General features: G+C 42.8%; 1 protein-coding gene across 1 annotated transcript in view; it reads left to right on the plus strand.

The window, feature by feature from the left end:
- LOC139559131 (1-acylglycerol-3-phosphate O-acyltransferase ABHD5-like) overlaps positions 1-5,422 on the plus strand; it is a 23,491-nt gene extending 18,069 nt beyond the window's left edge. The window contains exons 7-8 of the mRNA XM_071374865.1: positions 1,291-2,729; positions 3,769-5,422. Coding sequence (XP_071230966.1) covers positions 1,291-1,431 — 141 coding nt within the window. The 3' untranslated portion in view covers positions 1,432-2,729; positions 3,769-5,422. The remainder of the gene's footprint in view (positions 1-1,290; positions 2,730-3,768) is intronic.
- The last annotated feature ends 19,539 nt before the right edge of the window (positions 5,423-24,961 follow it).

Here is a 24,961-nt window from a genome sequence, read left to right on the forward strand (position 1 = left end):
CGGGTGCTGCAGACTGTTCTAGTGCCCGCGCCAATTCGTTGATATATATGTTGAAGAAGGTGGGGCTTAAGCTGCATCCCTGTCTCACCCCACGGCCCTTTGGAAAGAAATGTGTGTGTTTTTTTGCCAACTTTAACCGCACAAATGTAGGAGTCTGCTGTTAATGATAATGCAGAGGATTTCCCCAAGGTTGCTTTTGACGCATATCCCACGGTAGTTATTGGGGTCAAATTTGTCTCTACTTTTGTGGATTGGGGTGATCAGTCCTTGGTTCCATCTATTTGGGAATGTTCCGGAGCTGAGGATGATGTTAAAGAGTTTAAGTATACCCAATTGGAATTTGTGGTCTGTATATTTTATCATTTAATTTAGGATACCATTAACACCACAGGCCTTTTGGGGTTGGAGGGTTTGTATTTTGTCCTGTAGTTCATTCAATGTAATTGGAGAATCCAGTGGGTTCTGGTCGTCTTTAATAGTTGATTCTACGATTTGTATTTGATCATGTATATGTTTTTGATGTTTGTCCTTTGAAGAAGTGGTTTATCCTCACATCTCTGTTTTGGATAGATAACTCTTTGTGTTGTTGTTTGTTTAGTGTTTTCCAATTTTCCCAGAAGTGGTTAGATTCTATGGATTCATTAATTACATTGAGCTGATTTCTGACGTGCTGTTCCTTCTTTTTCTGTAGTGAATTTCTGTATTGTTTTAGTGATTCACCATAGTGAAGGCGTACACTCAGGTTTTTTGGGTCTATGTGTTTTTGGTTGGACAGGTTTCTCAATTTCTTTCTTAGGTTTTTGTGTTTTTGAATTGAATTGAATTGATTCATCAAACCATTTGTCATTGTTGTTCATTTTCTACGGTTGTCTTGTTGAAATGTTTCGATTTTATAGGGAAGCTGAGAGGTCAAATATACTGTTAAGGGATTGAATTTGTTGTAAGCTAATTGTTTTCTGTTAGGTTTCCACACTACTTTCCTTCCATCTATAGCGATCTCTTAATAGTATGCAGTTTGTTCGGCTTTGATGGTTGATTATTGCTCTTTCAATTCAATTCAAAGGGTTTTATTGACATGGGAAACATATGTTTATATTGCCAAAGCAAGTGAAATAGATAATAAACAAAAGTGAAATAAACAATTACAAATGAACAGTAAACATTACACTGACAAAAGTTTCAAAGGAATAGAGACATGTCATATTATGGCTACGGTATGTACAGTGTTGTAACTATGTGCAAATTATTTAAAGTACAAAAGGGAAAATAAATATTTCTCTCTCTCTCCAGGTGATAAGGGGAGGAGGTCACTATGTATTTGCTGACCAGCCAGATGACTTCAATCAGAACATTCTTCACATCCTAGCCAGGCTGGACGGAGAGAAGGATGAGAGGAGGGAGAGAAGGATGAGAGGAGGGAGAGAAGGATGAGAGGAGGGAGAGAAGGATGAGAGGAGGGAGAGGAGGGAGAGAAGGATGAGAGGAGGGAGAGAAGGATGAGAGGAGGGAGAGGAGGGAGAGAAGGATGAGAGGAGGGAGAGAAGGGAGAGGAGGGAGAGAAGGATGAGAGGAGGGAGAGAAGGATGAGATGAGGGAGAGAAGGATGAGAGGAGGGAGAGAAGGATGAGATGAGGGAGAGGAGGGAGAGAAGGATGAGAGGATGGAGAGGAGGGAGAGGATGAGAGGAGGGAGAGGAGGGAGAGAAGGAGGAGAGGAGGGAGAGAAGGGTGAGAGGAGGGAGAGAAGGGAGAGGAGGAGAGGAGGGAGAGAAGGAGGAGAGGATGGAGAGAAGGATGAGAGGAGGGAGAGGATGAGAGGAGGGAGAGAAGGATGAGAGGAGGGAGAGGAGGGAGAGAAGGAGGAGAGGAGAGAGAGAATGATGAGAGGAGGGAGAGAAGGGAGAGTAGGGAGAGAAGGAGGAGAGGAGGGAGAGGAGGGAGAGAAGGAGGAGAGGAGGGATAGGAGGAATAGAGGAGGGAGAAGAGGGAGAGAAGGATGAGAGGAGGGAGAGAAGGATGAGAGGAGGGAGAGAAGGATGAGAGGAAGGAGAGAAGGAGGAGAGGAGGGAGAGAAGGATGAGAGGAGGGATAGGAGGGAGATAAGGAGGAGAGGAGGGAGAGAAGGATGAGAGGAGGGAGAGGAGTAGAGGAGGGAGAGAAGGAGTAGAGGAGGGAGAGAAGGATGAGAGGAGGGAGAGAAGGAGTAGAGGGGGGAGAGAAGGATGAGAGGAGGGAGAGGAGTAGAGGAGGGAGAGAGGGAGTAGAGGAGGGAGAGAAGGATGAGAGGAGGGAGAGAAGGAGTAGAGGGGGGAGAGAAGGATGAGAGGAGGGAGAGAAGGGAGAAGGATGAGAGGAGGGAGAGGAGGGAGAGAAGGAGGAGAGGAGGGAGGAGAGGGAGAAGGATGAGAGGAGGGAGGAGAGGGAGAAGGATGAGAGGAGGGAGAGGAGGGAGAGGAGGGAGAGAAGGATGAGAGGAGGAGAGGAGGGAGAGGAGGGAGAGAAGGGAGAGGAGGGAGAGAAGGAGGAGAGGAGGGAGAGAAGGAGGAGAGGAGGAAGAGAAGGATGAGAGGAGGGAGAGGAGGGAGAGAAGGAGGAGAGGAGGAAGAGAAGGAGGAGAGGAGGGAGGAGAGGAGGGAGGAGAGGGTGCTAAAGACGAGTTGTGTGGATAAGAAGGAAGAGAGAGGAGGGAAATGAAGAAGAGGAGGAGGAGGGGAAGGAGGAGATTGTGGGGTGAGTAAAGAGGGATAGGAGATGACAAAAGAGACAGAATGAGTAGAGGGAGAAGCAGAGGGAAGGGGGTGGGGAGAGAGGCAGAGAATGAGGAGGGGAGAGAGGCAGATAAGGAGGAGGGGGGAGAGGCAGAGAAGGAGGTAGGGAGAGAGGCAGAAGAAGGGAGGAGGGGAGAGAGACAGAGAAGGAGGTATGGAGAGAGGCAGAAGAAGGGAGGAGGGGAGAGAGGCAGAGAAGGAGGTAGGGAGAGAGGCAGAGAAGTGGGAGGGGAGAGAGGCAGAGAAGGAGGTGGGGAGAGGCAGAGAAGGGGGAGGGGAGAGAGGTAGAGAAGGGGGAGGGGAGAGAGGTAGAGAAGGAGGAGGGGAGAGAGGAGAGAGGCAGAGAAGGAGGAGGGGAGAGAGGAGAGAGGTCGAGAAGGAGGAGGGGAGAGAGGAGAGAGGTAGAGAAGGAGGAGAGGAGAGAGGTAGAGAAGGAGGAGGGGAGAGAGGAGAGAGGTAGAGAAGGAGGAGGGGAGAGAGGAGAGAGGTAGAGAAGGAGGAGAGGAGAGAGGTAGAGAAGGAGGAGGGGAGAGAGGAGAGATGTAGAGAAGGAGGAGGGGAGAGAGATAGAGAAGGAGGAGGGGAGAGAGGAGAGAGGCAGAGAAGGGGGAAGGGAGAGAGGAGAGAGGCAGAGAAGGGGGAGGGGAGAGAGGCTGATGTAGGATGGTTAGATAATGATCTAGGGCTAAACACTGAAGGCACTGTTGTGGATATCATTTTTGTAAAGAAATTTAAAATGTATTTTCTGCAGTTCTTGTTTTATTTTCTTAAAGAAAGAATAATGAACATGGATTTAGTTTAGTTTTTTGACTAATGGACATAGTACCAAGTCTCAAAGCTGCTACCAGTAGGCTAACAGCTCATGTTCACATTCACAGAATACCGGCAAGCAAAGCTACAGGAATAAAGATTGTAAGACATTTTTGGTAACCAAAGGAGAAACTTGTTTTCTGTGGTGAACTGGTACAAAGTTGACTGGGATTTTTCTTTCTTACTTTCAGAGGTATAGTGCTGCCAGAGCTCAGAGGAGCTCCGTCACTTAAAACATTTTGGACCTGGTTGAAACTATTGACCTATTTTGAGCTGGTTAAACTATTTTTGTAAAATATATTCAGATAAATTCTAAATCAATTATATTTAATTACCACTAAAACTCCATGAAAAACGACAGAATGACGAAACAAATCAATATGTAGAGCAGCCTAAGGGTAGGTCAATAGGGTAGGAAAATGGGGTAGGTCAATGGGGTAGGACAATGCGGTAGGTCAATGGGGTAGGAAAATGGGGTAGGACAATAGGTAGGTCATTGGGGTAGGTCAATGGGGTAGGTCAATGAGGTAGGTCAGTGAGGTAGGTCAGTGGGGTAGGTCAATGGGGTAGGACAATGGGGTAGGACAATGAGGTAGGTCAATGGGGTAGGACAATGGGGTAGGTCAATGAGGTAGGTCAATGGGGTAGGTCAATGGGGTAGGTCAATGAGGTAGGTCAATGGGGTAGGTCAATGAGGTAGGTCAGTGGGGTAGGACAATGGGGTTTTCTTTGTCTTCTCTCTGGTGGTGATGAGAATGATGAAGGCCTATAGGTTACATGATGAAGAACTGTAGGTTACATGATGAAGAACTGTAGGTTACATGATGAAGAACTGTAGGTTACATGATGAAGAACTGTAGGTTACATGATGAAGAACTGTAGGTTACATGATGAAGAACTGTAGGTTACATGATGAAGAACTGTAGGTTACATGATGAAGAACTGTAGGTTACATGATGAAGAACTGGAGGTTACATGATGAAGAAGCATAGGTTACATGATGAAGAACTGTAGGTTACATGATGAAGAACTGTAGGTTACATGATGAAGAACTGTAGGTTACATGATGAAGAACTGTAGGTTACATGATGAAGAACTGTAGGTTACATGATGAAGAACTGTAGGTTACATGATGAAGAACTGTAGGTTACATGATGAAGAAGCATAGGTTACATGATGAAGAACTGTAGGTTACATGATGAAGAACTGTAGGTTACATGATGAAGAACTGTAGGTTACATGATGAAGAACTGTAGGTTACATGATGAAGAACTGTAGGTTACATGATGAAGAACTGTAGGTTACATGATGAAGAACTGTAGGTTACATGATGAAGAACTGTAGGTTACACGTGTGCACTGCGGAGACCCATCGGAGGCTTGACCACTTTAGCCAATCAGAAAGTTGAAAAAATAATCAAAACTCTATGTGTGTGTCTGCCTTGATGTTCATAAAACTCCACGGACCCCCCCCCCCCAGTGGAACCCAGAACGACATGTGACCACTTGGTTACGGTGACACCATTCTGCCGAGGACACCCAAACCAGAGCGGCCACCGCAGAGCCCAAGGAGCCTGGCCCACTCTGCAAGTTGCTGTCTGCCTGCTTGGGACATTTAGCCTACAGTGGCTGTTGGTTGAGACACTGTTCTAGCTTGTTATGTCAGGGTGGCCAATTGGAAGGTAATAATGCCTGTAAGTTATAATTTATAGTTTATTGAGATGCATGAATACAACCACAAGCAAAAGGCTGTTTTTCCTGCAGTAGCAATGATTTATGCTCACTTGTTGGTCAATTGATTTGATAGCGTGTTTTAATCTATGTAAATAAATTCTATGAATTGATACTTCAACTCTCTTTTATTCTGTAATAGTAGGTACATTGTAGGGGTACATTGTAGGGGTACATTGTAGGGGTACATCGTAGGGGTACATTGTAGGGGTATATTGTAGGGGTACATTGTAGGGGTACATTGTAGGGGTACATTGTAGCCATGTGTTCAAAGCTAATCAAATCAAAGTTGATTTATGATACAATGTGTAAGCGACACAAATACAATGAAATGCCTACTCGCAATAAAGCTCTCTTCGCAAACAGTGCAATGATATTAAGCTATATGTATGTGTATTTACATTCGCCTAGAGCCTACAAATAGCTATACCACGTAGTCGTCAGCCTATTAGGATTTACTGCAAATTATAGTTGTTTATTCCTGAACTGGCCGAATGGTTCAACTTTCTTTAACATCATTGCGTGATCCTGGCGTTGTCCTTTCAGCACCACGAAGGGCTCTCCAATCGCTTAAAAGTATTTTTTATTACAAATAGAAGATTATCGCTTCTCACCATGGTGCTGGTTAAGTAAAGTTAGATCAAAGCTGAATCAATGTCTTGCAAGATCACATAATGATGAATTATTATTTTACATAACATAGAACTATAACACCATAGTGTGGTAGGCCTATAACATAGAACTATAACACCATAGCGTGGGAGGCCTATAACATAGAACTATAACACCATAGCGTGGTAGGCCTATAACATAGAACTATAACACCATAGCGTGGTAGGCCTATAACATAGAACTATAACACCATAGCGTGGTAGGCCTATAACATAGAACTATAACACCATAGCGTGGTAGGCCTATAACATAGAACTATAACATCACTGTTCCACCAAAAACACCACCGCATTTCTAATGACATTTTAGGATAATTAGCTGAAGCTGAACAGTCAAAAAGGAAATCTCATGCGTCAAAACCTCAACAGAGCGCACCCCTCAGGCAGGAAGTATTCTCTGATTGAAACAAAATGCAAGAAAGGCTAATAGTCGAACACCATCTGCTCTGATTCACTCACAAAACAGGGATTCAAAAATATCTAAATGCCTATTCCCATGAAACTGATTGATATCAATCAAATGATTGTCATGGAGATGCAGTTTGGCTGTTTCACTGGTGAAACGTAAAGAATTATCATTCGCGATTGACATTGATGATGGCCTATTTTGAAATTGGGTAACCTATGATTAACTTGGTGTTTAACCAGGTTAACATACCCCACCAACATTAGACAACTATACAGAAAGCCCTTAAATTGCTGAAATAAGTATATAAAATCAATGATGAGAGAATTGTCAGATGAACTGATTCCTGACACGGACAGGAAGTATCAGGAAGATCAGAGTGCCTTGAATCAAGAGGTTGAGAGTTCAAATCCCAGGTTAGGACATGTGGAATAATAATTACTGTATAAAAGAACATGCACAATGTAATTGACAAACTAGAGTTTGTCAAATTATGTAAGTTGAAAACACTTTGTTAAAAGCCCTGTGTGTGTGTGTGTGTGAGTATTTCAAACCTTGCCAACAGACAGAGAGCTATGAATGGATCAGTGGTACACCAATCAGGGCCTTGATTGCAACAGAAACGTGATGTGTAATGACATTTTTTTTGGACACATAAATGTTCTTGCAACGTTCCCATGAAACGTGACTAGAACAATAATATCTTATGTTCTGAGAACAGGGCAACCGTGTTCTGTGTATGTTTGGTGGGACGTTGACGGAATATTCTCCTAACTCACAGGAAACGGGACACATAAATGTTCTTGCAACGTTCCCATGAAACGTGTCTAGAACATTTATATCTTAAGTTCTGAGAACATGGTAACCACGTTCTGGGTAAGTTCTATTTTAGGGAATGGTATCTTGGAAACATTCCTTGTACATCACAGGAACATTCCTATGAAAATGTTAGCTAGTGACCTAATGAGACTCTTAAGGGAACAGCCTAAAAAATTGCAGCCCAAATATATGCTTCACAGAGTTCAAGTAAGAGACACATCTCAACATCAACTGTTCAGAGGAGACTGTGTGAATCAGGCCTTTATGGTCAAATTTCTGCAAAGAAACCACTACTAAAGGACACCAATAAGAAGAAGATTTTTGGTTCCAACCGCCGTGTCTGTGTGAGACGCAGAGTAGGTGAACAGATGATCTCCGAATGTGTGGTTCCCACCGTGAAGCATGGAGGAGGAGGTGTGATGGTGTGGGGGTGCTATGCTGGTGACACTGTCTGTGATTTATTTAGAATTCAAGGCACACTTAACCAGCATGGCTACCACAGCATTCTGCAGTGATATGCCATCCCATCTGGTTTGCGCTCAGTGGGAATATCATTTGTTTTTCAACAGGACAATGACCCAACACACCTCCAGGCTGTGTAAGGGCTATTTGACCAAGAAGGAGAGTGATGGAGTGCTACATCAGATGACTTGGCACCACAATCACCTAACCTCAACCCAAATGAGATGGTTTGGGATGAGTTGGACTGCAGAGTGAAGGAAAAGCAGCCAACAAGTGCTCAGCATATGTGGGAACTCCTTCAAGACTGTTGGAAAAGCATTCCAGGTGAAGCTGGTAGAGAGAATGCCAAGAGTTTGCAAAGCTGTCATCAAGGCAAAGGGTGGTTAAAAATCTCAAATCTCAAATGCATTTTGATTTGTTTCAAATGTAAAACTTCTTCAGGATCGGTGTCCCATCCACGAGACGGTTGAGCTAACGTAGACCAATGCGATTAGCATGAGGTTGTAAGTAACACGAAGATTTCCCAGGACATAGACATATCTGATATTGGCAGAAAGCTTAAATTCTTGTTAATTTAATTGCACTGTCCAATTTACAGTAGCTATTACAGTGAACGAATACCATGCTATTGTTTTAGGAGAGTGCACAATTTTGAACATGAAATGTTATTAATAAACAAATTAAACACATTTGGGCAGTCTTGATGCAAAACGTATACCAGAAATGCAATGGTTCATTGGATCAGTCTAAAACTTTGCACAGACACTGCTGCCATCTAGTCAATCAAAATCTAAATTGTGCCTGGGCTGGAATAATATACTATGGCCTTTCTCTTGCATTTCAAAGATGATGGTACAAAAAAAATACAAAAAAACTGCAGGTTTTTTTCTTTTATATTTTCTTGTACTAGACCTAATCTGTTATATTCTCCTACATTCATTTCACATTTACACAAACTTGAAAGTGTTTCCTTTCAAATGGTATCAAGAATATGCATATCCTTGCTTCAATGCCTGAGCTACAGCAGTTAGATTTGGGTGTCATTTTAGGATTGGATTGGACCCTTTTTAGCTCAGGACCTGAAGCAAGGATATGCATATTCTTGATATCATTTGAAAGGAAACACTTTGAAGTTTGTGGAAATGTGAAATGAACGTAGGAGAATATAACAGATTAGATCTGGTACAAGAAAATACAAACAAAAAACAGCCCAAATGTGCCTAATTGGTTTATTAATAAGGATCGGCATTCTGTCAACGGGACAGTTGTAAATCATGCAGAGCGTTATATCAAGATTGCAGATTTTAGAGTAACAACAAATGTCGGCACATAGAAATGTCTTATATCGGCTGAAAGCTTAAATTCTTGTTAATATAACTGCACTGTCCAATTTACAGTAGCTATCCCTGCTTTAGCACATTCCTCCAACCCGTATGTCCTAGCCTTGTATGAATCCTGGCTTAGGAAGGCCACCAACAATTCTGGAATCTCCATCCCCAACTACAACATTTTCCGTCAAGATAGAACTGCCAAAGGGGGCGGAGTTGCAATCTACTGCAGAGATAGCCTGCAGAGTTCTGTCATATTATCCAGGTCTGTGCCCAAACAGTTCGAGCTTCTACTTTTAAAAATCCACCTTTCCAGAAATAAGTCTCTCACTGTTGCCGCTTGTTATAGACCCCCCTTAGCCCCCAGCTGTGCCCTGGACACCATATGTGAATTGATTGCCCCCCATCTATCTTCAGAGTTTGTACTGTTAGGTTTCCTAAACTGGGATATGCTTAACACCCCGGCCATCCTACAATCTAAGCTAGATGCCCTCAATCTCACACAAATTATCAAGGAACCTACCAGGTACAACTCTAAATCCGTAAACATGGGCACACTCATAGATATCATCCTGACCAACTTGCCCTCCAAATACACCTCTGCTGTCTTCAGAGCTGGGGCGCTGGGAGGGTGCAGTGCGTCCTATGCTCAGCGATCACTGCCTCATTGCCTGCGTCCGTAATGGGTCCGCAGTCAAACGACCACCCCTCATCACTGTCAAACACTCCCTAAAATACTTCAGTGAGCAGGCATTTCTAATCGACGTGGCCCGGGTATCCTGGAAGGATATTGACCTCATCCCGTCAGTAAAGGATGCCTGGTTGTTCTTTAAAAGTGCTTTCCTCACCATCTTAAATAAGCATGCCCCATTCAAAAAATGTAGAACTAAGAACAGATATAGCCCCTTGGTTCACTCCTGACTTGACTGCCCTTGACCAGCACAAGAACATCCTGTGGCGTGCTGCATTAGCATCAAATAGCCCCCGCGATATGCAACTTTTCAGGGGAGTCAGGAACCAATATACACGGTCAGTTAGGAAAGCTAAGGCTGGCTTTTTCAAACAGAAATTTACATCCTGTAGCACTAATTCCAAAAAGTTTTGGGACAAAGTAAAGTCCATGGAGAATAAGAGCACCTCTTCCCAGCTGCCCACTGCACTGAGGCTAGGAAACTCTGTCACCACCAATAAATCTACGATAAACGAGAATTTCAATAAGCATTTTTATACGGGCGGCCATGCTTTCCACCTGGCTACCCCTATCCCGGCCAACAGCTTTGCACCCCCTGCAGCAACCTGCCCAAGCCACCCCCCGCTTCTCCTTCACCCAAATCCAGATAGCTGATGTTCTGAAAGAGCTGTAAAATCTGGGCCCCTATAAATCAGCTGGGCTAGACAATCTGGGCCCTCTCTTTCTAAAATTATCTGCCGCAATTGTTGCAACCCCTATCTGGTTAAATAAAAAAATGTAAAATATTACTAGCCTGTTCAACCTCTCTTTCGTATCGTCTGAGATTCCCAAAGATTGGAAAGCTGCCACGATCATCCCCCTCTTCAAAAGGGGGAGACACTCTAGACCCAAACTGCTACAGACCTATATCTATCTATCCTACCCTTCCTTTCTGAGGTCTTCGAAAGCCAAGTTAACAAACAGATTACCGACCATTTCGAATCCCACCGTACCTTCTCCGCTATGCAATCTGGTTTCAGAGCTGGTCATGGGTGCACCTCAGCTACGCTCAAGGTCCTAAACGATATCATAACCGCCATCGATAAGAGACATTACTGTGCAGCGCTATTCATTGAACCTGGCCAAGGCTTTCGACTCTGTCAATCACCACATTCTTATCGGTAGACTCAACAGCCTTGGTATCTCAAATTTTTATTTTTTTATTTTTTTTATTTCACCTTTATTTAACCAGGTAGGCTAGTTGAGAACAAGTTCTCATTTGCAACTGCGACCTGGCCAAGATAAAGCATAGCAGTGTGAATAGACAACAACACAGAGTTACACATGGAGTAAACAATAAACAAGTCAATAACATGGTAGAAAAAAAGAGAATCTATATACAATGTGTGCAAAAGGCATGAGGAGGTAGGCAATAAATCGAATAATTACAATTTAGCAGATTAACACTGGAGTGATAAATCATCAGATGATCATGTGCAAGTAAAATGATTTCCTCGCCTGGTTCACCAACTACTTCTCTGATAGTTCAGTGTGTCAAATCGGAGGGCTTGTTGTCCGGACCTCTGGCAGTCTAAATGGGGGTGCCACAGGGTTCAATTCTCGGGTCGACTCTTTTCTCTGTATATATCAATGATGTCGCTCTTGCTGCTGGTGATTCTCTGATCCATCTCTACGCAGACGACACCATTCTGTATTAGAGGTCGACCGATTAATCGGAATGGCTGATTAATTCGGTCCGATTTCAAGTTTTCATAACAATCGAAATCAGTATTTTTGGACACCGATTTGACTGTTTTTTTTTTTTACACCTTTATTTAACTAGGCAAGTCAGTTAAGAACACATTCTTATTTTCAATGACGGCCTAGGAACGGTGGGTTAACTGACTTGTTCAGGGGCAGAACGACAGATTTTTACCTTGTCAGCTCGGGGATTCAATCTTGCAACCTTACGGTTAACTAATCCAACGCTCTAATCACCTGCCTTACATTGCACTCCACGAGGAGCCTGCCTGTGACGCGAATGCAGTAAGAAGCCAAGGTAAGTTGCTAGCTAGCATTACACTTATCTTATAAAAAACAATCAATCAATCATAATCAGTAGTTAACTACACATGGTTGATGATATTACTAGTTTATCTAGCGTGTCCTGCGTTGCATATAATCGATGCGGTGCGCATTCGCAAAAAAGGACTGTCGTTGCTCCAACGTGTACCTAACCATAAACATCAATGCCTTTCTTAAAATCAATACACATGTATATATTTTTTAACCTGCATATTTAGTTAATATTGCCTGCTAACATGAATTTCTTTTAACTAGGGAAATTGTGTCACTTCTCTTGCAACAGAGTCAGGGTATATGCAGCAGTTTGGGCCGCCTGGCTCGTTGCGAACTGTGTGAAGACTATTTCTTCCTAACAAAGACAGCCAACTTCGCCAAACGGAAGCGCATTTGCGAAAAAAGCACAATCGTTGCACGACTGTACCTAACTATAAACATCAATGCCTTTCTTAAAATCAATACACAGAAGTATATATTTTTAAACCTGCATATTTAGCTAAAAGAAATCCAGGTTAGCAGGCAATATTAACCAGGTGAAATTGTGTCACTTCTCTTGCGTTCATTGCACGCAGAGTCAGGGTATATGCAACAGTTTGGGCCACCTGGCTCGTTGCGAACTAATTTGCCAGAATTTTACGTAATTATGACATAACATTGAAGGTTGTGCAATATAACAGGAATATTTAGACTTATGGATAAATTGTAATTATTTCGCCACTAAGGGCTATTTATTGCCTTACCTCCCTAATCTTACTACATTTGCACACACTGTATATAGATTTTTCTATTGTGTTATTGACTGTATGTTTGTCTATCCCATGTGTAACTCTGTGTTGTTGTTTTTGTCGCACGACTTTGCTTTATCTTGGCCAGGTCACAGTTGTAAATGAGAACTTGTTCTCAACTGGCCTACCTGGTTAAATAGAGGTGGATTTAAAAAATATATATTTATTCACGGTAAGGTGCATGTGACAAATAACATTTAATTCGATTTTTAAAGCAGGGCTGGGCCCTCAGGTAGATTTAGGTCTATTAGTGTGTGTGTGTCTTTGTATCACTTTAAAATGAACGTCCATTTACTGGAAGACACCAGGCAGAAAGTGAGCTGCCAGTACTCTTTGTGGTGTGTGTGTGTGTGTGTGTGTGTGTGTGTGTGTGTGTGTGTGTGTGTGTGTGTGTGTGTGTGTGTGTGTGTGTGTGTGTGTGTGTGTGTGTGTGTGTGTGTGTGTGTGTGTGTGTGTGTGTGTGTGTGTGTGTGTGTGTGTGTGGTAATTCTAGGGTTCAGTTTACTGTAATTCTCCCTGTTTGCTTGAGTTGTGCTTGTATAGCTGTTACAGTATGAGTTGTTGTTCCTTCCTGAGGGGCTTTCTCTCTCTCTGACTCATTGTTGTTCCTTCCTGAGGGGGTTTCTCTCTCTCTGACTCATTGTTGTTCCTTCCTGTGGGGGTTTCTCTCTCTCTGACTCATTGTTGTTCCTTCCTGAGGGGGTTTCTCTCTCTCTGACTCATTGTTGTTCCTTCCTGAGGGGGTTTCTCTCTCTCTGACTCATTGTTGTTCCTTCCTGAGGGGGTTTCTCTCTCTCTGACTCATTGTTGTTCCTTCCTGAGGGGGTTTCTTTCTCTCTGACTCATTGTTGTTCCTTCCTGAGGGGGTTTCTCTCTCTCTGACTCATTGTTGTTCCTTCCTGAGGGGGTTTCTCTCTCTCTGACTCATTGTTGTTCCTTCCTGAGGGGGTTTCTCTCTCTCTCTCTGACTCATTGTTGTTCCTTCCTGAGGGGGTTTCTCTCTCTCTGACTCATTGTTGTTCCTTCCTGAGGGGGTTTCTCTCTCTCTCTCTGACTCATTGTTGTTCCTTCCTGAGGAGGTTTCTCTCTCTCTCTCTGACTCATTGTTGTTCCTTCCTGAGGGGGTTTCTCTCTCTGTCTCTGACTCTTTCTGTTGTTCCTGCATGAGGGTTTTCATCCTGGAGTAGATCAAGTCCCTGTCGATCAATATCATCCATTCAACTGGGTGAAGATACACAAACACTCTCTCTCTCTCAAACACCACACACACTCACAAATACCACACACACACTCACACACACGCAAATACGCACACACGCACGCACGCACGCACGCACGCACACGCACACGCACACACGCGCACGCACACACACACACACACACACACACACACACACACACACACACACACACACACACACACACACACACACACACACACACACACACACACACACACACACACACACACACACACACACACACACACACACACACACACACACACACACACACACACACACACAATCCAGACAGTGGTAGGATAAAGAGTGAAAAAGAAAGATGCATAGGGAGGAGAGAGAAAGGGAATGAAAAAGACAGAGTGACAGGGACTAGCCATTATAAATCATATCTACTGTTGGCAGCGGCCGTGTATCCTAGCAACCAGTCACACCCTATCCAGAAGTCTGGACACAGTAATCACTACCCATACTGCACTGCACCACATCCCAACGGTCCTAACCGACCCTGTACCATGCCCTGTACCAGACATGTACATCACTTCAACTTAACACTGGGACAGGACATGTATATCACATCAACTTAACACTGAGACAGGACATGTATATCACATCAACTTAACACTGGGACAAGACATGTATATCACATCAACTTAACACTGGGATCTAGTAAGAACCTGTCATTCCCTCTGGATCTGTAACTCTGGGCCTTTTCTATGTATTCTCCAAACAGCAGTCTACACATAATATTATTCAGCTTGGTGTGGGTGCTCACATGGTTAGAGATAGATAGGCAACGAAAGAAAGACACACGCTGAATAATGAAGCTTTCTGATATCAGTCATGAGAGCTTCAGACACACTGAATAATGAAGCTTTCTGATATCAGTCATGAGAGGTTCAGACACACTGAATAATGAAGCTTTCTGATATCAGTCATGAGAGCTTCAGACACACTGAATAATGAAGCTTTCTGATATCAGTCTCGAGAGCTTCAGACACACTGAATAATGAAGCTTTCTGATATCAGTCATGAGAGCTTCAGGCACACTGAATAATGAAGCTTTCTGATATCAGTCATGAGAGCTTCAGGCACACTGAATAATGAAGCTTTCTGATATCAGTCATGAGAGCTTCAGACACACTGAATAATGAAGCTTTCTGATATCAGTCAAGAGAGCTTCAGGCACACTGAATAATGAAGCTTTCTGATATCAGTCATGAGAGCTTCAGACACACTGAATAATGAAGCTTTCTGATATCAGTCATGAGAGCTTCAGACACACTGAATAATGAAGCTTTCTGATATCAGTCATGAGAGCTTCAGGCACACTGAATAATGAAGCTTTCTGATATCAGTCATGAGAGCTTCAGACACACTGAATAATGAAGCTTTCTGATATCAGTCATGAGAGCTTCAGACACACTGAATAATGAAGCTTTCTGATATCAGTCATGAGAGCTTCAGGCACACTGAATAATGAAGCTTTCTGATATCAGTCATGAGAGCTTCAGACACGCTGAATAATGAAGCTTTCTGATATCAGTCATGAGAGCTTCAGGCACACTGAATAATGAAGCTTTCTGATATCAGTCATGAGAGCTTCAGACACACTGAATAATGAAGCTTTCTGATATCAGTCATGAGAGCTTCAGACACACAAAATAATGAAGCTTTCTGATATCAGTCATGAGAGCTTCAGACACACTGAATAATGAAGCTTTCTGATATCAGTCATGAGAGCTTCAGACACACTGAATAATGAAGCTTTCTGATATCAGTCATGAGAGCTTCAGACACACTGAATAATGAAGCTTTCTGATATCAGTCATGAGAGCTTCAGGCACACTGAATAATGAAGCTTTCTGATATCAGTCATGAGAGCTTCAGACACACGGAATAATGAAGCTTTCTGATATCAGTCATGAGAGCTTCAGACACGCTGAATAATGAAGCTTTCTGATATCAGTCATGAGAGCTTCAGACACACTGAATAATGAAGCTTTCTGATATCAGTCATGAGAGCTTCAGACACACTGAATAATGAAGCTTTCTGATATCAGTCATGAGAGCTTCAGGCACACTGAATAATGAAGCTTTCTGATATCAGTCATGAGAGCTTCAGACACACGGAATAATGAAGCTTTCTGATATCAGTCATGAGAGCTTCAGACACGCTGAATAATGAAGCTTTCTGATATCAGTCATGAGAGCTTCAGACACACTGAATAATGAAGCTTTCTGATATCAGTCATGAGAGCTTCAGACACACTGAATAATGAAGCTTTCTGATATCAGTCATGAGAGCTTCAGGCACACTGAATAATGAAGCTTTCTGATATCAGTCATGAGAGCTTCAGACACACTTAGGGTTGCAAAGGGTCGGAAACTTTCTGGAAAATTTCCAGAAACTTTCCATGGAAAGTTAATCTAACTGCTTAACTATTTATCTGTACATGGAATTGTATTTGGGTTTTTTCTACTCATTTTTTTCTAATCTTTACGGGAAAATGCCATTGGCACTATCTGATGTGTGGAGACATTTCACTACAGTTAATGTAGAAAGAAAAGCTGTGTACATTTGCAAATACTGTGCCAAATCATATGTGAAGAATGCAACAAAGTGCATAAAGTTCCTTCAGCGCTCACAACGAGCAACCTCTGACAAAAGTCCCTCTACTTCTATTCGAGGTGAAAATGATGAATCAGACACCTTATCGATAGCAACAGCTCATGGTCCTCCTCGAATCAGAAGTTTTTTTGACTCAATGGAGGAACGTAGTCACAGAAATGCTGATGATTGTCTTGCTCTAGCTGTGTGTGCAACTGGTTCACCTCTGATGCTCACAGGCAATGTGTATTGGAAGAGATTTCTGAATGTTCTTCACCCAGCATACACCCCTCCAACCAGACATGCTTTATCTACTCATTGGCTGGATGCAGAGTTCAAGTTGAAGGTGAAGCAAATCATAGAGAAAGCAGACTGCATTGCAATCATCTCTGATGGGTGGTCGAATGTTCGTGGGCAAGGAATAATTAACTACATCATATCCACCCCTCAACCAGTATTCTACAAGAGCACAGACACAAGGGACAACAGACACACCCGTCTCTACATTGCAGATGAGCTGAAGGCAGTTATCAATGACCTTGGACCACAGAAGGTATTTGCACTGGTGACAGACAATGCTGCAAACATGAAGGCTGCTTTGTCTAAAGTGGAGGGGTCCTACCCTCACATCACACCCATTGGCTCATGCAGAATCTGATCCTCAAGGACATCATGGCACTGAAAACAATGGATACCCTCTATAAGAGAGCCAAGGAAATGGTTAGGTATGTGAAGGGCCAGCAAGGTATAGCAGCAATCTACCTCACCAAGCAAAGTGAGAAGAATAAGAGCACCACATTGAAGCTGCCCAGCAACACCTGATGGGGTGGTGTTGTCATCATGTTTGACAGTCTCCTGGAGGGGAAGGAGTCCCTCCAAGAAATCACAGCCATATCACAGTCTGCCGATATGGACAGCCCCATCAAGAGGATCCTCCTGGATTATGTATTTTGGGAGAGAGTGGTAAGCAGCCTGAAGCTCCTGAAACCTATAGCAGTAGCCATTGCACGGATTAAAGGAAGAGAATGCCATCCTGTCTGATGTTCAGACTCTGCTTGCAGATGTAAGAGAAGAAATCCGTACTGCCCTGCCCACTTCACTGTTGCTCCAAGCAGAGAAAACTGCAGTTCTGAAATACATCAAAAAGCGTGAAGACTTCTGCCTGAAGCCCATACATGTCGCAGTGTACTTGTTGGACACCAAGTATGCTGGCAAGAGCATCCTGTCTGGTGCAGAGATCAACAAGGCCTCTGGTGTCATCACTACTGTGTCTTGCCACCTTGGCATGGATGAGGGCAAGGTTCTTGGCAGTCTGGCGAAGTACACTTCCAAGCAAGGGCTTTGGGATAGAGATGTAATATGGCAGTCGTGCCAACATATCTCATCAGCCACCTGGTGGAAGGGACTTTGTGGATCTGAGATTCTTTCCCCTGTTGCCTCCATCATCCTCAAAAAACCACCAATATCAGCCGCCTCAGACCTCACCTTGTCCTTGTTTGGGAACACACACACCAAAGCATACAACAGGCTGACCAATGCAAAAGTTGAAAAATTGGTGGCCATCCGGGCAAATTTTAGGCTTTTTGAGCCTGACAACGAGCCATCCTCAACAAGGTTGGGAAGTGACAGTGACGATGAGGCCTCAGAGTCTGATGTTCAAGAGGTGGACATTAAGGAGGTCCACGGAGAAGACATGGAAGCCTGAGAGGAAGACAACCAACGTTTTAGTTTCTAGACTATCATTTTACAGATTTTTGGGAGATGCGATGGATCATTGGGGATCATTCAATATTCCCTTTCTTTTGTTGTTCAGTGAAATCATCCCATGTGAAGAGTCAACTCATTTAATTAAAGTTCAATTCGTAACTACACTTTTTCTGTTGGAAGGATTTAATCATTTGCAACTAAGTCTACTTATGATAAGGTAAAAGGTTTATATTTCTGTCTCCATATGATATGGTAAATATATCCAATGCAAAAAAACATGTCACGCTCTGATCTGTTTCACCTGTCCTTGTGATTGTCTCCACCCCCCTGCAGGTGTTGCCCATCTTCCCCATTATCCCCTGTGTATTTATACCTGTGTTCTCTGTTTGTCTGTTGCCAGTTTGTCTTGTTTTTGACCTTTGCCTGTCCTGACCCCGTACCCACCCGCCTGACCACTGCCTGACCACTGCCTGAGCCTGCCTTTGGATTTCCGACCTCTGCCTGACCTGAGCCTGTCTGCCGGCTGTTCTGTACCTTGGCCTCTGCTCTGGATTATCGACCCCTGCCTGCCTGGACCTTTCGTTTGCCTGCACTTGTGGTTACAATCAACATGGTTACTTCACACTGTCTGCACTTGGGTCTTACCTTGATTCCCGATAAAATATTTACATTTAAATGGTATTAATATGAATTTGCATATATTCCCGTTAATTCCCACGGAAAGTTTCCACCTCTGAATATTCCCCATAACGTGCAACCCTAAGTACACTGAATAATGTAGCTTTCTGATATCAGTCACAAGCGCTTCATTTCTAAAATAGCATATTCTGCTCAGATAAATATAGATATGCAATTAAGTCAGGAGAAAGAAAGAGAGCCCTCAGTGTGTGAGTGTGTGTGAGTAAAGCTATTTTATGCACTTATATAAACCATGCTCCAATTTCAGATGGCAAATGGATGATGGATGGATTGTGACCTCACAGAGAGACACAGTAGCTTCTGGTAGCTTGGAGGCTCAGTGAGTCGGCAGTATTTATATTATCAACCATTATACAAGTCAGTATCCGACTGAGGACGTCGGGAGATGACGTGGAAACCGGCCACTAGGGGCAACAGTGAGCGCTGGTACACTCAAGGAGATTTCAGTTTTCCTAGGGGTGTAGTGGACAAGGATAGAGATCAAGCGTCTGCCTCTGATTCCAAAGTATGCAAGTTCAAATCCACCAATTATACATTTGTTTTTTGACACAGGTCAAAAACCAACATCAAATTTCAAAGTTGTTCCAAATGTCGCATTTTAAAGTGTTTAAGGTTAAGTTTAGGCAATAACTCCAAATTCTTAATTATGCATTTACTCTGAATGGTTAAGTTTTGGGCTAGGCTTAAAACAAAAATATTAAAAAACTTTCTATCGCTGCATAATGCCTAACTTTAAGAATTTGGATTTAAAGCCTGAACTTAACCCTAACCTTAAAAAATGTGGAGTTAAAACTTAACCTTAAACACTTTGAAATTAGACGTTTGGAACAACTTCTAAATGTGATGTTTGAGAATATGGATAAATGTCTAATTCTGAGCAAGTAGTTCCAGAAACACAGAGGCCTTGTGCTACGATGCATGTCTGTGTTTGTGTTCCCTATCTCTGTTAGAGTGGGTCAGTCTGTCAGTCAGGATCTTCTCTAGAGAACATATTGTAAGACTCATGTCTGTGTTTGTGTTCCCTATCTCTGTTAGAGTGGGTCAGTCTGTCAGTCAGGATCTTCTCTAGAGAACATATTGTAAGACTCAGTGTGACACATTGTGACAGAAACTGATTGGCATGTCCCTTATCTCTCAATTCAATTTCAATTCGATTCAATTTCAATTTAAGGGTTTTATTGGCATGGGAAACATGCCAAAGCAAGTGAAATAGATAATAAACAAAAGGGAAATAAACAATTAATAATTCACAGGTAACATTACAATCACAAAAGTTACAAAATAATAAAAATATTTCACATGTTATATGATGTCTATATACAGTGTTGTAATGATGTGCAAATAATTAAAAGTACAAAAGGGAAAATAAATAAACAAAAATTATGGGTTGTATTTACAATGTTTTTTGTTCTTCACTGGTTGACCTTTTCTTGTGGCAACAGGTCACAAATCTTGCTGCTGTGATGGCACACTGTGGTATTACAATAGATATGGGAGTTTATCAAAATTGGAGTTGTTTTTTAATTCTTTGTGGGTCTGTGTAATCTGAGGGAAATATGTGTCTCTAATACGATCATACATTTGTCAGGAGGTTAGGAAGTGCAGCTCAGTTTCTACCTCATTTTGTGGGCAGTGTGCACATAGCCTGTCTTCTCTTGAGAGCCAGGTTTGCCTTCAGCGGCCTTTCTCAATAGCAAGGCTATGCTTCATTTTGGGTCAGTCAAAGTGGTCAGGTATTCTGCCACTGTGTACTCTCTGTTTAGGGCTGGGGCTCTGTTTGTGAACAGAGCCCCAGGACCAGCTTGCTTAGGGGACTCTTCTCCAGGTTCATCTCTCTGTAGGTGATGGCTATGTTATGGAAGGTTTGGGAATCGCTTCCTTTTAGGTGGTTGAAAATTTAACAGCTTTTTCTGGATTTTGATAATTAGCGGGTATCGGTCTAATTCTGCTCTGCATGCATTATTTGGTGTTTTACATTGTACATGGAGGATATTTTTGCAGAATTCTGAGCAGTCTCTCAATTTGGTGTTTATCCCATTTTGTGAATTCTCACAACCATAAAGGGCAATGGGTTTTATAACAGATTCAAGTATTTTTTGCCAGATCTTAATTGGTATATCGAATTCTATGTTCCTTTTGATGGCATAGAAGGCCCTTCTTGCCTTGTCTCTGAGATCGTTCACAGCTTTGTGGAACTTACCTGTGGCGCTGATGTTTAGGCCGAGATATGTATTGTTTTTTGTGTGCTCTAGGACAACGGTGTCTAGATGGAATTTGTATTTGTGGTCCTGGCAACTGGACCTTTTTTGGAACACCATTATTTTTGTCTTACTGAGATTTACTGTCAGGGCCCAGGTCTGACAGAATCTGTGCAGAAGATCTAGGTGCTGCTGCAGGCCCTCCTTGGTTGGGGACAGAAGCACCAGATCATCAGTAGACATTTGACTTCAGATTCTAGTAGGGTGAAGACGTGTGCTGAAGACTGTTCTAGTGCCCTCGCCAATTCGTTGATATATATGTTGAAGAGGGTGGAGCTGCTCTCTCTCTCTCTCTGCAGCACCACTGTATTCAGACTGTATTTGTTTTTCTACTACTACCACAACGATGCCTAACGACACATGCATGTCAAATACACACCAGACGGCTCACACACACACACACACACACACACACACACACACACACACACACACACACACACACACACACACACACACACACACACACACACACACACACACACACACACACACACACACACACACACACACACACACACACACACACACACACACACTTTAACTCTCAAAATCTTGCATTTTGATGCTGGAGGAAGCTGGTCCTCCACTCAGAACCAGGGGTAGACCAGACAGGCGGGTGTTAGGGAGACTCATTCACAGACAGAGGTCAATGAGCTACTAACAATACAGCTGTGTTTCTGTGTGTGCTTTCCCACTTTCTGAAGACTAGTCATGGACATTATTTGAGATTATAGATCCACAGAGATTTCTTTCATTGGATTATTTCCTGAATTTGGACTGAGGACACCCCCGTCTCGGGGTAGAACATGGTACGGCCCTTCAGCCTGCATAAGACCTCTCCTCCATGTCTCTTTCTGTTCTGTCTGAGAGAGAGATGGTGAGAAAGTGAGAGGGAAAGAGAGAGATGAGATGGAGAAAGAGGGAGATGGAGAGGGGGAGGGAGATAGAGACAGGTGAGAGAGCAGAAGGGAGGAGAGAGGGAAAAGGCGAAGAGAGAGGGAGAATTCTCAGACCTTTCTGAGCTAGGGTGTAACTACTAATATTATACTACAGCAGAGAGAGAATAAGGGTAAAATAAGGGTTAAAATAAGGGTTAAATAAAGAAGACATAAGGTGTAACCCCAGAGGAGGATGCATCGCCACGGCAACCAGTTCCAAGGGATCACCAGGTGAGTCTGAGGACACAGACATGCATTGAGTTTGGTTCAATGCATGTATGTTTCCTTACCGCACTCTGTTGACAGCTCATCTAGGAAATTGATTGCGTACATGTATATATGGGCATATAGGGAACACATTTATAGTGGTATAGATAGGGGTGTATATATAGGGTACATTTATATAGGATAGATACAGGGGTGTATATAGGGGAAGATACAGGGGTGTAATATATAGTATATAGGGGGGTATACATAGGGGTATATTTAGGGGGGTGTATATATAGGAGTGTATATATAGGGGTGTATACATAGGGGCATATACATAGGGGTGTATACATAGGGGTATATGTAGGGTTATATATAGGGGTGTATACATAGGGGCATATACATAGGGGTGTATACATAGGGGTATATGTAGGGTTATATATAGGGGTGTATACATAGGGGTGTAGATACAGGGGTAGATACAGGGATGTATATATATATATGGGTAGATACAGGGATATATGGGTATGTATAGGGGTATATATAGGGTAGAAATGGGGGTAGATATAGGGGTATGTATAGGGGTAGATAAAAAGGTAGCTATAGGGGTAGGTAATAGGGGTAGGTACAGGGGTAGGTATATAGTGATAGGTATAGGGGTAGATATAAAAGTAGATATAGGGGTATGTATAGGGGTATATATAGGGGTATATAAGGGTATGTATAGGAGTAGATATAGGGGTAGGTATAAAGGCAGGTATGTATAGGGGTAGATATAGGGGTAGATGTATAGGTAGATATAGGGGTAGATGTATAGGTAGATATAGGGGTAGCTGTAGGGGTAGGTATAGGGGTAGAGATAAAGGTAGATATAGGGGTAGATGTATAGGTAGATATAGGGGTAGGTAAATGTGTATGTATAGGGGTATGTATAGGGGTAGATATGGTGGTAGATATGAAGGGGTAGGTATAGGGGTAGATATAAAGGTAGGTATAGGGGTAGATATAAAGGTAGGTATAGGGGTAGGTATAAAGGTAGGTATAGGGGTAGGTATAAAGGTAGATATAGGGGTAGATATAGGAGTAGGTATAGGGGTAGGTATAAAGGTAGGTATAGGGGTAGGTATAGGTGTATGTATAGGGGTAGGTATAAAGGTAGATATAGGGAATTTTGAGACAGGGAATTTTTACTAGGATTAAATGTCAGGAATTGTGAAAAACTGAGTTTAAATGTATTTGGCTCAGGTGTATGTAAACGTCTGACTTCAACTGTCAATGGGGGTATATGTATATAAGGGTAGATGTCGGGTTATATAAGGTATAGTTAGGGGTATACAGTGTACATGTAAATATATATGGGTAGCAGTGTCACAAACAATGTAATATATGTAGGGTGGTAGGATGTACTATATGTAGGGGTGGTATGATGTACTATATGTAGGGGTGGTGTGATGTACTATATGTAGGGGTGGTGTGATGTACTATATGTAGGGGTGGTGTGATGTACTATATGTAGGGGTGGTGTGATGTACTATATGTAGGGGTGGTGTGATGTACTATATGTAGGGGTGGTATGATGTACTATATGTAGGGGTGGTGTGACGTACTATATGTAGGGGTGGTGTGATGTACTATATGTAGGGGTGGTATGATGTACTATATGTAGGGGTGGTGTGATGTACTATATGTAGGGGTGGTATGATGTACTATATGTAGGGGTGGTGTGACGTACTATATGTAGGGGTGGTGTGATGTACTATATGTAGGGGTGGTATGATGTACTATATGTAGGGGTGGTGTGATGTACTATATGTAGGGGTGGTGTGATGTGAAGGGTTTGTATGAACATGTATATTCTCCATGTTCTCCATATTCTCCTGACTCAGATCCCTGTACGCCCTTTGGTTAATCCTGTCTATACGACACAGCATACACATAATATGGTTATTATGACTAGATAACGTGTGATACAGTATATGTTTGACATGTCTGGGCTTGGGAACGTCATGGGAATGACATGAGAATGTCATAGGAATGACATAGCAAAGCAGGGACTCGATTTAATAAACAGGAGAATTCAGTATTATGTATAGGCTAGCTTCCGAAAGGAAGTATTCGATATTCAAACGACATTAAATGTATATTTTGTATTTTTATATTATTCTGTACCTGAAGACTGAGAATAGCTGCAGAGACGGAGAGAGATACAGAGGGAGACGGGAGAGAGAGAGTGAGAGAGGAGGAGAAAGGGAGGGGGAGAGAGGGAGAGGAGAGAGAAGAGAGAGACAGAAGGCCTAGTCTATGTTTAAAGATGGAGGCAACTATAACAAGCTGTGATTCTCTCCCTCCCTCAATGTATCCTCTCTCTCTCTCTCTCTCTCTCTCTCTCTCTCTTCTTTTCTCAATTAAATGTTCACATTTTCTCTCTCTTGCTTTCACCCCTCTAAGTCCTTATCCATAGCAGAGCTTTGTAGAGAGAGAGAGAGAGAGAGAGAGAGAGAGAGACAGACAGACAGACAGACAGAGAGAGAGAGAGAGAGAGAGAGAGAGAGAGAGAGAGAGAGAGAGAGAGAGAGAGAGAGAGAGAGAGAGAGAGAGAGAGAGAGAGAGAGAGAGAGAGAGAGAGAGAGAGAGAGACAGAGACAGAGACAGAGACAGAGACAGAGACAGAGAGAGAGACAGAGAGAGAGACAGAGAGGCAGAGAGAGAAACATCTGTGAGCGTGTGTTCATGCATGCGTGTCCGTGTGTACATACATGTCTGTGTT

This window comes from Salvelinus alpinus, chromosome 29, assembly GCF_045679555.1.
Source record: "Salvelinus alpinus chromosome 29, SLU_Salpinus.1, whole genome shotgun sequence".
Lineage (NCBI taxonomy): Eukaryota > Metazoa > Chordata > Actinopteri > Salmoniformes > Salmonidae > Salvelinus > Salvelinus alpinus.